The sequence below is a fragment of the Pungitius pungitius genome, chromosome 18, assembly GCF_949316345.1.
Source record: "Pungitius pungitius chromosome 18, fPunPun2.1, whole genome shotgun sequence".
Classification (NCBI taxonomy): Eukaryota; Metazoa; Chordata; class Actinopteri; order Perciformes; family Gasterosteidae; genus Pungitius; species Pungitius pungitius.
Window position 1 is genome coordinate 11,541,120 of NC_084917.1, and position 12,412 is coordinate 11,553,531.

A 12,412-nucleotide genomic window follows, 5' to 3' on the forward strand; every position below is an offset into this window, starting at 1 on the left:
GTGTGTGATGACAATAATTTTAAATGTCTGTTAGTTTGATTTCTGTTGGTGATCTCCTTTGTTACAAAAGATTCGTAAAATTAAAATTTCTTTTTACATTTTTCTGAACTGTTTTCTTTTTAAAGCAATCACTGCCGCATTGTCACCACTTCTTAGCTGACAGAATTTAGAGAATGACTTTAGGTTTCTTGCATACCTCGATTGTTTCTTGTCCCACTTGAACATTTTTCTGAAAGAACAGCGCTCGGTTCTGTTGAATAGAACAAACCAGAGTTTACCGACACTGCATCGTTTCATTAGTTTATTGTACATGCATTCCCCTTTCTAACTTGAATACTTCCGTTTAAAATGTATCTGGGTTGCCCTGATTATTTATAGGTCCGACATGAGTACATTCAGATAGTACAGCTATTAAACCGAAAAGGTATTATTTACTCTGCTTGAAACTTAAATTACACACAATAAGATCCACTACTTCTCTTTGGTCAAACATAACACGTCACATTAACACTCGGCCAGGTGAGATAATCTGTTCTGCTGCCACACTGTAGATTTCCATGACAGTGTACTGTACAGATTAAGGCAAGTCAAGTGAAAACAAACAACAATCAAACAACTGAAAGCGGGACGCGTGAGGGGACGTGTTGGTTCAGATGTAGACCGGCTGCTCCTGGGCGGTGAGCAGACGGTACATGGCTGCCGGCATCGTCTTCATGTGGATCTGCAGCAGAAAGAAGCCAAACGATGGGAATTAAGAACATGAGGTTTCTTTAAAAAAAAAACAGCCGTCACAGCTCATTGTCAAACAACCAATCGGATCACAGGGGTTGTTTCTAAAGACGGAATTGCTCGGACCTCTCCCATGGCGTTGGACAGGATCTGGACGATCTTCTCGTGGGGCGTCGCCACCACGCTCTGGCTGTTGATCTCGATGATGCGGTGACCGACGCGGACTCCTCCCCTCTCCGCGATGCCCCCCCTCATCAGGCTGCAGATCTGTGCCAGTTAAGAAAAAACAAGGAGCGTGAACTCAAAGTAATACGTGTCCTTGAACACAACCGCTGCTCCGTGGCCGCCAGGGACTGTGGGTTTTAAAGCGCTCCCGCCAAAATAAGAGCTCAAATCGTTGAAAGAGAGCAGCGGCATGAGAGCACACTCACGATGCCGTTCTGGACGCTGAAGCCCAGCTGGTATCTGAGGTCCGGCCTGCGGATGAGCACCATGGTGACAGGAGGACACCTGACTATGTTCATCTTGATCCTGGACTGAGACTTCAGACCCTGAAGGTAACACATCAACGGGTACGGTTGTCCTGGGTTACAACACTTGTTCTTAGTCTACAGACACACTAAATTACTGCTTATTGTATAGTAACTAATACAACTGGAAGATGGATATCATTTGTAAAACAAAGTGCATCTTGCATTTTGAAATAGATCTGCTTAATACAAGAAGTTTCTGAGAAACACTTGTGGATCAAAGTACCTTGATGATGCTCTGGCAGGTGCTGAGCGGTAGACCCACCAGACTCGTCCCATTGATGGTCATGATCTGGTCTCCAATGTGGAGTCGACTGGACTTCTCCGCCGGCCCAGCATGCATCATGCTGGCAATGATGACGGTGGGGAGGATGGACCCCCAGCCCGACTCGACTATCACCACACCCAGAATCTCTCCTTTCTGCTTCTCAATGTAAACCTGCCAGGGAACATTCACTATTCAAATCTCTTGTGATAACGTGATCCAACCTGAATGCGGGGGTTCTTTGCACGTACGTAACTTTCAGCAAACAAAACGCCAAGGTCAACGTGTGGAACACTGTTCAACTCCAGTAGAAGGAAGGGAACCACCACCTGTGATTGTGCTGCCACCTACTGGCTCACTTACATCCTTGCAGTTCTCCGACTTGGAGAAGTGGATGAGGTCGTCGTTGTACATGTCCTGAGTGTTGAGCAGGTCGCTGTACTCCCTCTGGCTCAGGTCTTCGGGGTCGATGCCGTTGGCCCTGAGGAACTCCTGGTAGGCGACGCTGAAGGACTGGCCGATGGACTGAGCTATGAGCTGAGCCTGAAGGAGAGGGAGAGGAGGAGGAAAGTGCATTGATTGTTCAGCTTGGGTAATCTCCTATTAAAAGTTCTGTCAGTGCTCTAATTGAGGCAGGTGTCGCTTACAGTCCTTTCATATGTTTGAAGACCAGAGAGTAAAAACTTCCTATTTATAGCTCTACTACTAATGTGTGCATGTATGTATATATAATTATATATATATATATATCGCTTTTGTTCAAGTTTTGATTTAACTACAAATAATTTCTTCAACATACTAAACTGACTTTTTAAACAAAGAATTTATAACTTGCCATTTTATTGACTAGTTAATGATGATTTGTTTTATACCTCCTGAGCTATGGACATTTTTAAACATACAATGTTTTAGATACAGTACTTGGGCTTTCATCATCTCAGCATTAAATATAAATACATAAATAAACACACTGTACGATATTAGGATGTACTATAAAATGGATGTGACTGCCAAAATAATATGCTGTCCTCAGATAATTATTTTTTATATGCCTACTATGCAATTGAATCACTTGTTAAAAACCTTTCCAGTAATACAATGAATTTACTTTTATTGACGCAGTCGCATTGCCAGTGTTTTGGTGCAAAATAAACACTGGACAAGTCAAAGGATGAGATTCTCGGTGGTTTCCTGCTTCTGTGTTTGACCTCCATCGGACCCCTGTAGTTGAGGCCTCTCTCAGTTTCCTCTTCAAGTCCTTTTGGACTAATGATTTGCAATGAAAGCCCTCTCCTTTGTGTTAAGGAGACATTTGATCCTATTGTTCAGGGAGCAAAGGACTTTTTCAGCTGCAACAAAGTTGTTCTCCCAGAAACTGAAGTGCTATGCACTACAGTGAGGGAACCTCAATGTCACCTGAGCAGACGGGTACCCTCTCCAGCGTGTTTGGGTCCACCACTGGGCCCCTTACAATTTGGAAGTGCAAGGGAAAAAAAAGGGTGCATGGCCTCCTGATCAGAGAACCATCACAGTTCTGCACCTCTAACCCATGAAGGAGGCTCCTTCTTTGCCGCTTATATCCGCAATCTCATTCTTTCGGCCACTACCCAGAGCTCATGACCGGAGGTGAAGGGGGGGGGGGGGGTGCAGATGGTGAATCAAGAACTTTGCCTCGTCACGTCAGCAGCTGAACCTACACTTCTCACGCTCCATCTTGCCCTCACTCTTGAACAAGACGCAGAGAGAGTTTGAGTGGTTCTCCCTCGCTTGTGGCAGTGACTCACTACTCATCCACTAGGCCCAATTTAGCGTTTTCCTGCAAAAAATAAAAAAATTAAACTCCCACTCATCCTGACCACTTCACCCTCTGTTGCAAACCCACTCAGTGCATGCTGAAGGTCATGTCATCTGCAAAAAACGAACTAGAACAGCTCCACCCCCCGCACCAGCTGGAGGGATGGGCGCGCTCACAGGGCTCCTCACTGCTAGCAAGTGTCCCCCGATACAAGCTTCCAAACAGTATAATTCACATGTATAGTTTAGGAGAATAAGAACTCACATCCTCGGACTCGAAGACATGGCAGATCATCCTGTACAGCCGCCTGTCGTCGTGCGTCATGGTGGTTTGCTCCGCTGCGTGGTCCAAGTTGTCCTGTGCGCTGCGGGAGCGCACCATCTTCCCCCGGGCCATCAGCACCACCATGTTACCGATGTCCGCGATGTAGGAGATCGTCCTCAGTGGCAGGTCCATCAAGGACTCCTGGTGATCCAAAAAGGAGGGGATTACATTTTCTTTGTGCGATGACATCTTCCCCCAAGAGATGCCCCGAGGTTCTGGTGAGGCACCGTCTCTCGTGTACCTGAGTGTCTGCATTGAGGACTTTGATCCTCTGCGTGGACATAAACAGATCGACCTCGGCGGTGGCCGGAGCCTCGCTGTCGGGGCTCTGCGGGGCCGGAGAGGAACAACAAGGAGCAGAAGTGAGCCGAAGAAGCGACATATCCAAATATGATAAACCAGGGGAAACCTATAAAATCACCTGCGCAAATGTTCTCCTCAAACAGAAGCATTTCAACGTCAAATTTATGTACTTACAGGGCATCTTTTTACAAGAAATACAGACGCAAAGAGACTAAAGCAGCTTACCCTTTTCCTGTTCTTCGCCTGCTTCTGGGCGGCCTGTGACGAGAGATGCATCAAGACATCAATGTAAAAGAAAAGAGCTTTTTGGGTTGATCGACAACGACCTAAATCGCCCGTCTCAAATCCAACATCAAGGGACCAAAGGACCTTAAGGTGTGTTTTGTGGATGTGCGTGTGGGAGGACAGAGATTTGACCGTCAGACGACAGCAGGCTGCCAGAGGCCTTTACAGTGATCAGAATATTCCTCGTCTGTCACACACACACAATATTTATCTACCATGTCGAATTTAAAAAGGCATGTAGGTACACACTCCAATGTACTTTGTTTAATCACCGTGATTAAAGTAGCACTTTCTTTTCTCTTTGCGTTACGCGTGTGACATTATGCACTGTGACATTATGCACTGTGACTGTAGCATAAAGCAGGGTTACAGGCTCCAGGGCATCACAGCCTTGCTTTTCAACTTATATAACGTCCATTGGCTACGAGGAGAAAACCCAGTCCGGCTGTAGATCCGGAGCGGTGATGTGTGAATGATCCATCGTGCACAAACCCGGAGACTTTTTGCCTGCTGGCTGTGTCGCCTGCTGAGAATTTCTCAGACCAAATATAAAGCGAAGCTCAGTTACATCAGCAATGATGTAAAAGTCAGCTAGAAATTGTATCTCCAAACCGAGGATTTGAACTTTGAGCTCCTAGTAGATCAGGACATCAGCTTTTATGCTTTCTGTTCAGCGATTGGTGCTATAATAAAACAACAAAAAGGGACCTGTATCTAGCAATATGGATCATCAATGATCTGCATTTAATATCTGCAAAAAACAAAAGACATGATCAGGTATCTCTCAAAATAATATTCGCTCCCTTTTTTCGTGTGTCCTGATCCGATAAACTTTGAGCACAGTTAAACAGTCCTTGTGCAGAGCAAGACATTCCAGTTTCTTATGGCTGTGCCTTTCCAGAAAATGAAAATGCCTGTGATCTCAAAAATATAAAACTGTGTCCACTGTGTCATTAATATATATATATATATATATATATATATATATATATATTCATATATTTATTTATTAAGAGCATAATTTTAGAAGATTACACTCAGATGACACTACACTTGCCAGTGAGGATGCAAAATGAAGATGATCACTGCTCACTAGAAGGTAAAGTAATGTGTTCCTATAGCACCCAGAATAGTTTCATGGGGCACTTTCTTCACTATGAAGAAGAATTCAAAAAGTCCGTTGTTTGCTCTCACCCGGACTCTGCTCATAGCCTCCTGCGCCTGCTGCATGCGGGCGCTCTTTGAGGGCGTCCTTTCTGACAGCAGGTGGGTGCAGCCCAGGTAGGTCGCTGCAAAGATGATGCCGTCAATGAGGTCCTCTGGGTCGCATGGTCCCGGGACTGCATGAACCAAGAGCACTCGTTACATTTATAGACCAGTACATGCTAGACAGCCACTATACAGGTGCATTTTTCAAATATGAGAACAGTGTCAACAACAATTTCAAAATATGGAAAGAAGTACTGACAATGATACTATAAGTGTACCATGAGAGTCCACCCACCGTCAACAAATGTTGGAAATGGAGGAAGAGATCTGCGAAGCTGAGAAAGCAAAACAAAGGGAAAACTGTATTACCCTCCTCACTTTGGTCTCCCCAAACTCATTTATATTTCGCAGGCCATTTACTGCTGGAAGAATAAACACTAGTAAAAGATGCTTGCCTTTGCAGAATGTTGCCATTGACTTTATGAACGACCACTAGTGGTCTACAACCGGACGCCATTCCATTTTTCTCCTGTAGTAGTCTACATTTTTTAAATTAGCAGCATTTAACTAAAAGTAATAGGAAATGAGCTCTTGGAGGTTGCTGTTTGCAGTGAACCAATGGATGTGCAGGAAAGGGTCAAACGGTTACTTTGATACTAAAACCAAAAGTAATTAGTTTCAGCCAAGCTCTGGAACATTTTTTTTAATCTATATTTTGAAGGATTTGCAGATGGTTATTCACAAATTCTCACTTCTTGGAGAGTCGGCTGCTGCGGAGGAGACTGCGGCTGGCCTTGCGGTCGCGCCCGCTGAGCTAGCAGCTGTTGATGTTGATTCTGGTGTTGACGTTGCTGATGCTGATTAAGGGGTAGGGGTTGCGGTGCGGCATATGTGTGCGCCGGCCTCGCCGGGTCCCTCTGCTGTGAATGGTGGCCCTGGTGGTGGTGATGGTTGAGTTGGGGCTGCGGTTGGTGGAAATGCTGAGGATGATGCGCTCCGAGTGACTCGGTTCGCAGCGGACTGACCGGCCCCCGAACTGGAAGTGATGCATAGCGGGGGGGAGACTCGGACACCGACTGAGCCGGGGAGTGAGGAGAAGACTGAGAGAATGAAACAGAGGAGAGCAAGTTGTTTTTCTTCTAAAGCACTCCTTATAAACTGCAGTTAATATACTGCAACTCAGCTGACATCTTATTCCGGGAATAAACGATTCAGGATGTGAGCATTTAACATGAAAAAGAAATGGGAGCCGGGGATATAAAACTTGTAAAACTTGCAATGAAATCTAATTGAATTCTTGTAAACCTGCAGACCTCCTTGGGCAGTGGAACTCATCAGCACTGTCTTGAAAGTACAGTTCAATATTTTCAGAGATAAAATAAGAAAAGCACTAAGCAAAATCAAGAAATAAGTACTGATAATCATTAAACCCTTAAGTGGTCACTTTTACATCTCTGTTCCATTAAAACAAAAGGCTCAAAGCATTAGTAATGCATAAGACATAACGACCGATCAGGTCTTCTCAGTCCAGTCTTAAAAAGAAAGCAAAAAGTCATATTCTCCAAAATAGTGAAACTATTCTTTTATGACTCAATTGTTGCAGCGGCAGTGCAACAATTACCAGATCTGCAGAAAAGTGAAAAATAACTTTTTTTAAAGTTTTTTATGATCTGCAACAAACTCTTAAAACGGGACAAACAATGCATTTCCAAATTTCTTCTTATTTTCTATAAGAAAAGTGCAGCATCTGGTAGCCTTTGAATGAGCCAATTCAGACTAAAAATGTTGCAATTCTTTCCATGTGAAATTGTAAAGGGGAGCTGATCCTTTTGCTGAGAGTCCTTTGTGAGAAATACTTGAGTCATTTTACGTCATACTCACATGAGCAGCTGTAGGCTGCAGTGGACACACCTCCTCCACGGGGCTCGCCTCCTGCCTCATCACCCAAATCGGCTCCGCGGGCTTGTCCGGTGTGTAGGGGGAGCGCACGGCCTTTATCTTTACCTCCTCAATCGCCTCCTTGATGTCTTTGATCGCCAGGACGATGGCGTCCCCCGAGCCCCTCGTACCCTTTTCCCCCTGAAGCCCCTCCACGTTGCGCTCCTCCGGGGCCTCTCCTGAGCCCGTCTGTCCAGACGAGGGGCTCTTGGCCGGAGCTTCTGCTCGCCTGGGCAGCTGACCGCGACTCCTGGGGGCGGGACTTTCCCCCTCGCCGTCAGACTGGCCGTCGTAGTGGTGCAGCCGGCAGCCAACGGAGCGGTTGAGAGGGGAGTGGTGTGGGCCTCGGCCCCTGCCCTGCCTAGGGGCGCAATGGGGGCCCTTGGTGGATGGAGCCCCTTGTTGCACATCCTCCTGGCCGTGGCTCCTAAAAGGCTCCTGCTGGACATCGTTGGACTCCATCCTCCAGCCAGCTGGCCTGCGAGGTTCTCTGTGTAACTCGGGGTACGAGGTCTTAAGGGGCTCAGGGAAAGAGTTGGGATGGCATTTTGGTTCAGAGTACGACTCGTAGACGGGCTCTGGGTACGACTTTTGGTGGGACTCTGTATAAAAGTCTGCATAGGTTTTAGGATAAGAGTCGGCGCAGGAAGTGAACGACTCGGAGCAATCCTCATCTTCATCCTCGTCCTCATCTTCCGGTAGCAGGTCATTGTCGGGTAGAGGACTCAAACTGGTGTCCTCGCTGAGGTGGTCGAGCTGAGGGAAAGGTGGAACATCCGGGGACGAAGGAGGGGTTGGTGAGTGCAGTGGCGGCGGGCTGTGGAGAGGTCCGTCCAAACTGAGCGAAGCAGCGCTCTCTGTGTCGGAACAGAGATCTGTGAATTCACTTCCCTGAGCTGCAACATCCTCCGCTACGTCGTCCAACACTCCTTCCGGAACCTCCTCGTCCTTCTCTGCATGTTCCTCTGCTTTGTCATCGCCTGCCTGCAGGTCATTGTGGCTGCAGCTGGAGTGACCTGCGGTTGAGCAGTGGTCTCCGTCCTCCTCAGTCCGTTCTCGATCTTCATGCCTCTCCTCAACTGCCTCCAATTCCACTTCACACTCCACTTTAAGCTCCTGGAGGTCCTCTTCTGCCGAAGCTGTAGGAGCATGTTGCGGGTGAAGTGGCATTTTATTAGTTGCAGGACCGGGGGAGAGCTCTGTAGGGGTGACGACTGCAGCAGGACTCTGGCGAGGGGATCCCTCGTCCTGCAATTGGTCGGTTACAGAATTATCAGGGGTGCGTTGCGTTGCCGCCTGCTCATCCACACCAGGTGAAGAGTCTTGCATCGCTCTGACGGGCTGCCTTTGTCTGTGACCTCTGGGCCTGGGGTTAGGGTCGCCATGGCGGCGGTAACGGGTGACGGCAGTGCGGGGTTGCGGGACAGGATGAGCCTCGGCGTCTCGACTGTCGCCGCCATCGGGGCTGGAAGCAGCCACCAGGCCGGGGCTCTGCCCTGATGAGGACCGCCTGCGATGCCGAGGGGGTCCGTGACTCGGGGGCGCGTGGTGTCTGTGAGAAGGCTGATGATGGTGTTGATGGTGGTGATGGGGATCGAGTTCTCCATCCTGATTGACCATCTGACACGGCCTCCAGGACCGGCGTACAGGAGGTTCCCCGGGTGACGTCCCGTTGGTCTGCCTGCTCCTAGGAGGCCCTTTGTGCTCCTCGCCCGCTTCCCTGCATGGCTCTCCCTGATACCTGTGGCTCATGGCTGGGGTGTGGTCCGACTCCAAGCTTCAGAACATGCTCCTCTTGTCTCCAAGAAAACCCCGCTCATAGCATAGCCTGGGAGAGATGGACAAACAAGAAACATTTAATTATACACCAAGATGTCGGAGTTTTTTGCAATGGTTTCTGTTCACATGGTATATAGAATGAAGAATGGTAGGTAGGTAAAAGGTAATCGCGTGATGGCTATCGTTTTCACGGGTGCCTATATGGCCTTGGCGTCGTAAATAACCGTCATCATAAGTGAATGACATCTTTCTGGCAGATGGAACAAGTACATTATATTAACAACAAAACAGAGTTTAACATGATGTTTTCATCAAGTTTGCATTCCCTTAAAGGTTGGCATGCTACTATGGCTAATCAACCCCTTCTCCCCACACAGAAAGGAACTATTACAGTGACGTTGGGTATCAGGCCGGGGACTCCCTGTCTAGTGCGAATAGTAAAAACCTAAATCCTCTGGGTTTCATCTGGGTATGCAGGGCACTTTAATCTGCACCACATTCATCCATCCATCCATCCATCAGCAGCTGGCAGATGGCACAGGACGAGAAGAAATAAAAGGATGAAAGGAGGAGGAGGAGGAGGAGGATGCAGGGCATTAGTACAAGGAGAGGAGTCTCTCTGGTAGCAGATAAGACTTGACAGGGAGAGATGGATAGGGCGGCCATCTGAATAATAAAGCCCTCTAAGTGAGAAACCCAGTTTTGGTACTTATTTAATATGACGGGGCTATCAGGGTATCCATCAGTTATCACAGGATTTACCCATCTGAGGTCAACGCGCTGCAAAAGGACACTGGGATCCTTCTAGATGCTCCAGGAATAGTAAACTGGCTCCGGAAAAAGGTCACCAATGGAGGACAATCATAGAGTCGGATTTAAAGAGCAAAAAGGCTCGCGCTTGCTTACGTAGGCGCATACGACAGCTCAAACGCATTCCTTGTTATTGCTACTCCATGTGTCTCAGGAGAGCTGCTTGCAGACACGTACGTGGTGGTCACTCCATACGTGCAGATGGATTGTTAAAGTGGACGGAGAGAGAAGACACGGAGGGCGAAGGTTAATGTGGATCCTGTAATCTGAGCACAAGCCACAAACTCTGGGGAGGGAACATAAAAGGGGGCACAGCAGGAGCGAAGGCGGACTCCCCGGGTGGCTCATGTCCCTCTCTGACAATGGCTCATCGAGGGAGGGGGGACACAGATGGCCCTGGCAGCGAAACGTACGGGCGCCTGTAGAGCGGAGCACCGTACTTCCATCTGTCAGGCTGTGGTGAAAGCTGTGGGGGTCGGAGGGGAGGGGGGGGGGGGGAGGAGATTTTCTAGCCCATTAACTCGCCGATCACAGACATGCAGACACAGACAACAACGCATGTGTGCTATACGGCTATACACCAGGATGGACCACACCTTTTCTTAGCCTGCACCTTTCTTATTTATGAGCCCCCCATTATGGCTCAATAGCAATACAAAGTAGATATGGCTGTTTAGGGGGGGGGGGGGGGGGGGGGTTGGGGGACGTGGATGTTCAGGTTACTCACCATGGACAATCAAACAAGCTGAGGGACCTTCAAAACATGAATCGGGTGAAGCATTTAGAGCCTTTTTTAGATATAATTGGAGACGTGTTGTGCTTTAGCAAGCTGTGGAAATGAGAGTTGGACAGTAGTGAATTGCTGGACTCGTATTCAGTACGCATCTCCTTTCCCCCACAGAGGCCGGTGCGTCATGCATTGTTATTTGCTTTGCTGTAAAAATATATGGAGAGAAATTGACTTCAAAAAAAATAATATATCTCAGTACGGATGACGTAAACAGGCTGGGCGGTCTAGTGTTATTAAAAAGGCAACATTAATGACCAAATGCATTATGCAACTGGTAGCCTCGTATTACATGATTAGATTAAATTAGTTTAAATGTTGCCCGATACCCAGGCCCTCATACTGCGCTAACCTGTAACATTCGTCCTAGTGCTTGAACAATAAATTGATTGCATGACTAATCCATAACTCAACCAGCAGACATTTAAACAACTGTGATAATGTGTTTGAAGCAAAGGTGTCAAACATAACCTCATCCGGGCTTCTCAAGTGGGAGGATTTATTGGGGCTCTGCTCATCATGTTTGCCATTTTCCATTTCCTTATATTATAAAATGACTGACCAATAACGAGAATCAATATCCTGAGCTGCAACTCCACACTTTGGAGGACTCTCCTGATCTTTATATTCTTGACAGCATGATTCTCACACTCACACACACACACTAGTCACAATACTTACATTGTGTGTACATGTGGACTATGCCATTGCTCCAGAAAGAGAAGATTAATCCATGAACAGGTGCCAAATTGGCAACTGCTTTTATTCTGAAGGCTTACTGGCTTCTTAAATCCCCTCTAACGGCCTTGAACGATTTTATTATTTAAAAAAAAGGGGCAAAAGCCTTCTTTCTGGAATTGGTGTTCATTATCTGTTAGTGATCATCCTCCGCCTGTCTGGAATGCTCTTAATGGGGAACAAATCGCGGCGTTATTCTGGATATGAAGCATGTCCTCACTGCGTTACGATTCAAACGACGGACATCTAACTGGAGAAAGTGCAGCATACGGTCAGCTGTGTAAATGCCCCTCTCTCTGCCTCCTGGACGGTCCAGATTAAACCTCCGCAGGTGTCGGATCCGCCATCAGCGAAAACAACCGGATCACATTGTCATTCCGCCCTGCGGCTTTGCGCACACTTACCTGCGCGTCAGGGGAGGAGAGGCCCGCGTCCGGCGGCGGCTGCTGCTGCTGCTGCTGCTGCAGCGCACATCGCGCCGATAGTATTTCGTGCCTTGCTCGCTTTGGCTCGGCTCGGTTTGGCTCGGCTCGACCCTCCAGACAACTTGACTCGGGATTAGAGCGGTGCGCTCAGCGGCCCCTCCTTCTGCGTCGTGACATCAGAGCGGATTAACGACGCACAAAGCGCCTTTGCGAAAACACCGCGCATGCCGCCGGTGCAGGCGGCTCCTTCACGGCGTCATCCCGCCTCCCGGTGCGGTGCGGTGCGGTGCGGCGCCGCGTCCGCTCCGTGGTGTCTTGCCGCGGCGGGTCGACGGGGTCGCCGTAAACCTGCCTCGTGGGAATCGGTCCCGTCGTCACGACGCTGCCGCCGAGTGGGATGGAAGCACCTGAAAGAGCCGGTGAAATGGTGAAGGCGGCGTCCCGCACCGCTACATCCGGTGTGAGGGGGGGGGGGTAAAGTGACCAGAAGCAAAG

At 48.2% G+C, this 12,412-nt stretch overlaps 1 protein-coding gene across 3 annotated transcripts; it reads right to left on the reverse strand.

Annotated features, from left to right (window-relative positions):
- Positions 1 to 287: 287 nt before the first annotated feature.
- LOC119226933 (amyloid-beta A4 precursor protein-binding family A member 1-like) lies at positions 288 to 12,356 on the reverse strand. Of its 3 annotated transcripts, none has more exons than XM_037485334.2 (13): positions 11,897 to 12,356; positions 7,322 to 9,206; positions 6,193 to 6,540; positions 5,736 to 5,775; positions 5,426 to 5,571; positions 4,172 to 4,204; positions 3,885 to 3,971; positions 3,584 to 3,784; positions 1,888 to 2,067; positions 1,486 to 1,698; positions 1,161 to 1,280; positions 856 to 996; positions 288 to 721 (listed from the first exon to the last, which is right to left on the reverse strand). In XM_037485334.2, the coding sequence occupies exons 2-13, from the start codon at positions 9,128 to 9,130 to the stop codon at positions 650 to 652; spliced, it is 3,390 nt and encodes a 1,129-aa protein (XP_037341231.2). In that variant the 5' UTR covers positions 9,131 to 9,206; positions 11,897 to 12,356; the 3' UTR covers positions 288 to 649. The 3 variants fall into 3 exon arrangements, with proteins under 3 accessions (XP_037341231.2, XP_062414852.1, XP_037341233.2); XM_062558868.1 differs by lacking the exon at positions 11,897 to 12,356 and adding an exon at positions 10,695 to 10,781; XM_037485336.2 differs by lacking the exon at positions 11,897 to 12,356 and adding an exon at positions 10,064 to 10,160.
- Positions 12,357 to 12,412: the final 56 nt, after the last annotated feature.

Bases quoted from the DNA above. Each gene is read 5' to 3' on its own strand.
- LOC119226933 (XM_037485334.2), bottom strand. From the start codon at position 9,130: ATGAGCCACAGGTATCAGGGAGAGCCATGCAGGGAAGCGGGCGAGGAG. The intron at 4,205-5,425 runs GTGAGAGCAAAC...CTCTCGTCACAG, and splicing joins AGGCTATGAGCAGAGTCCGG to GCCGCCCAGAAGCAGGCGAA. The intron at 997-1,160 runs GTGAGTGTGCTC...TAACTGGCACAG, and splicing joins TCAGCGTCCAGAACGGCATC to ATCTGCAGCCTGATGAGGGG.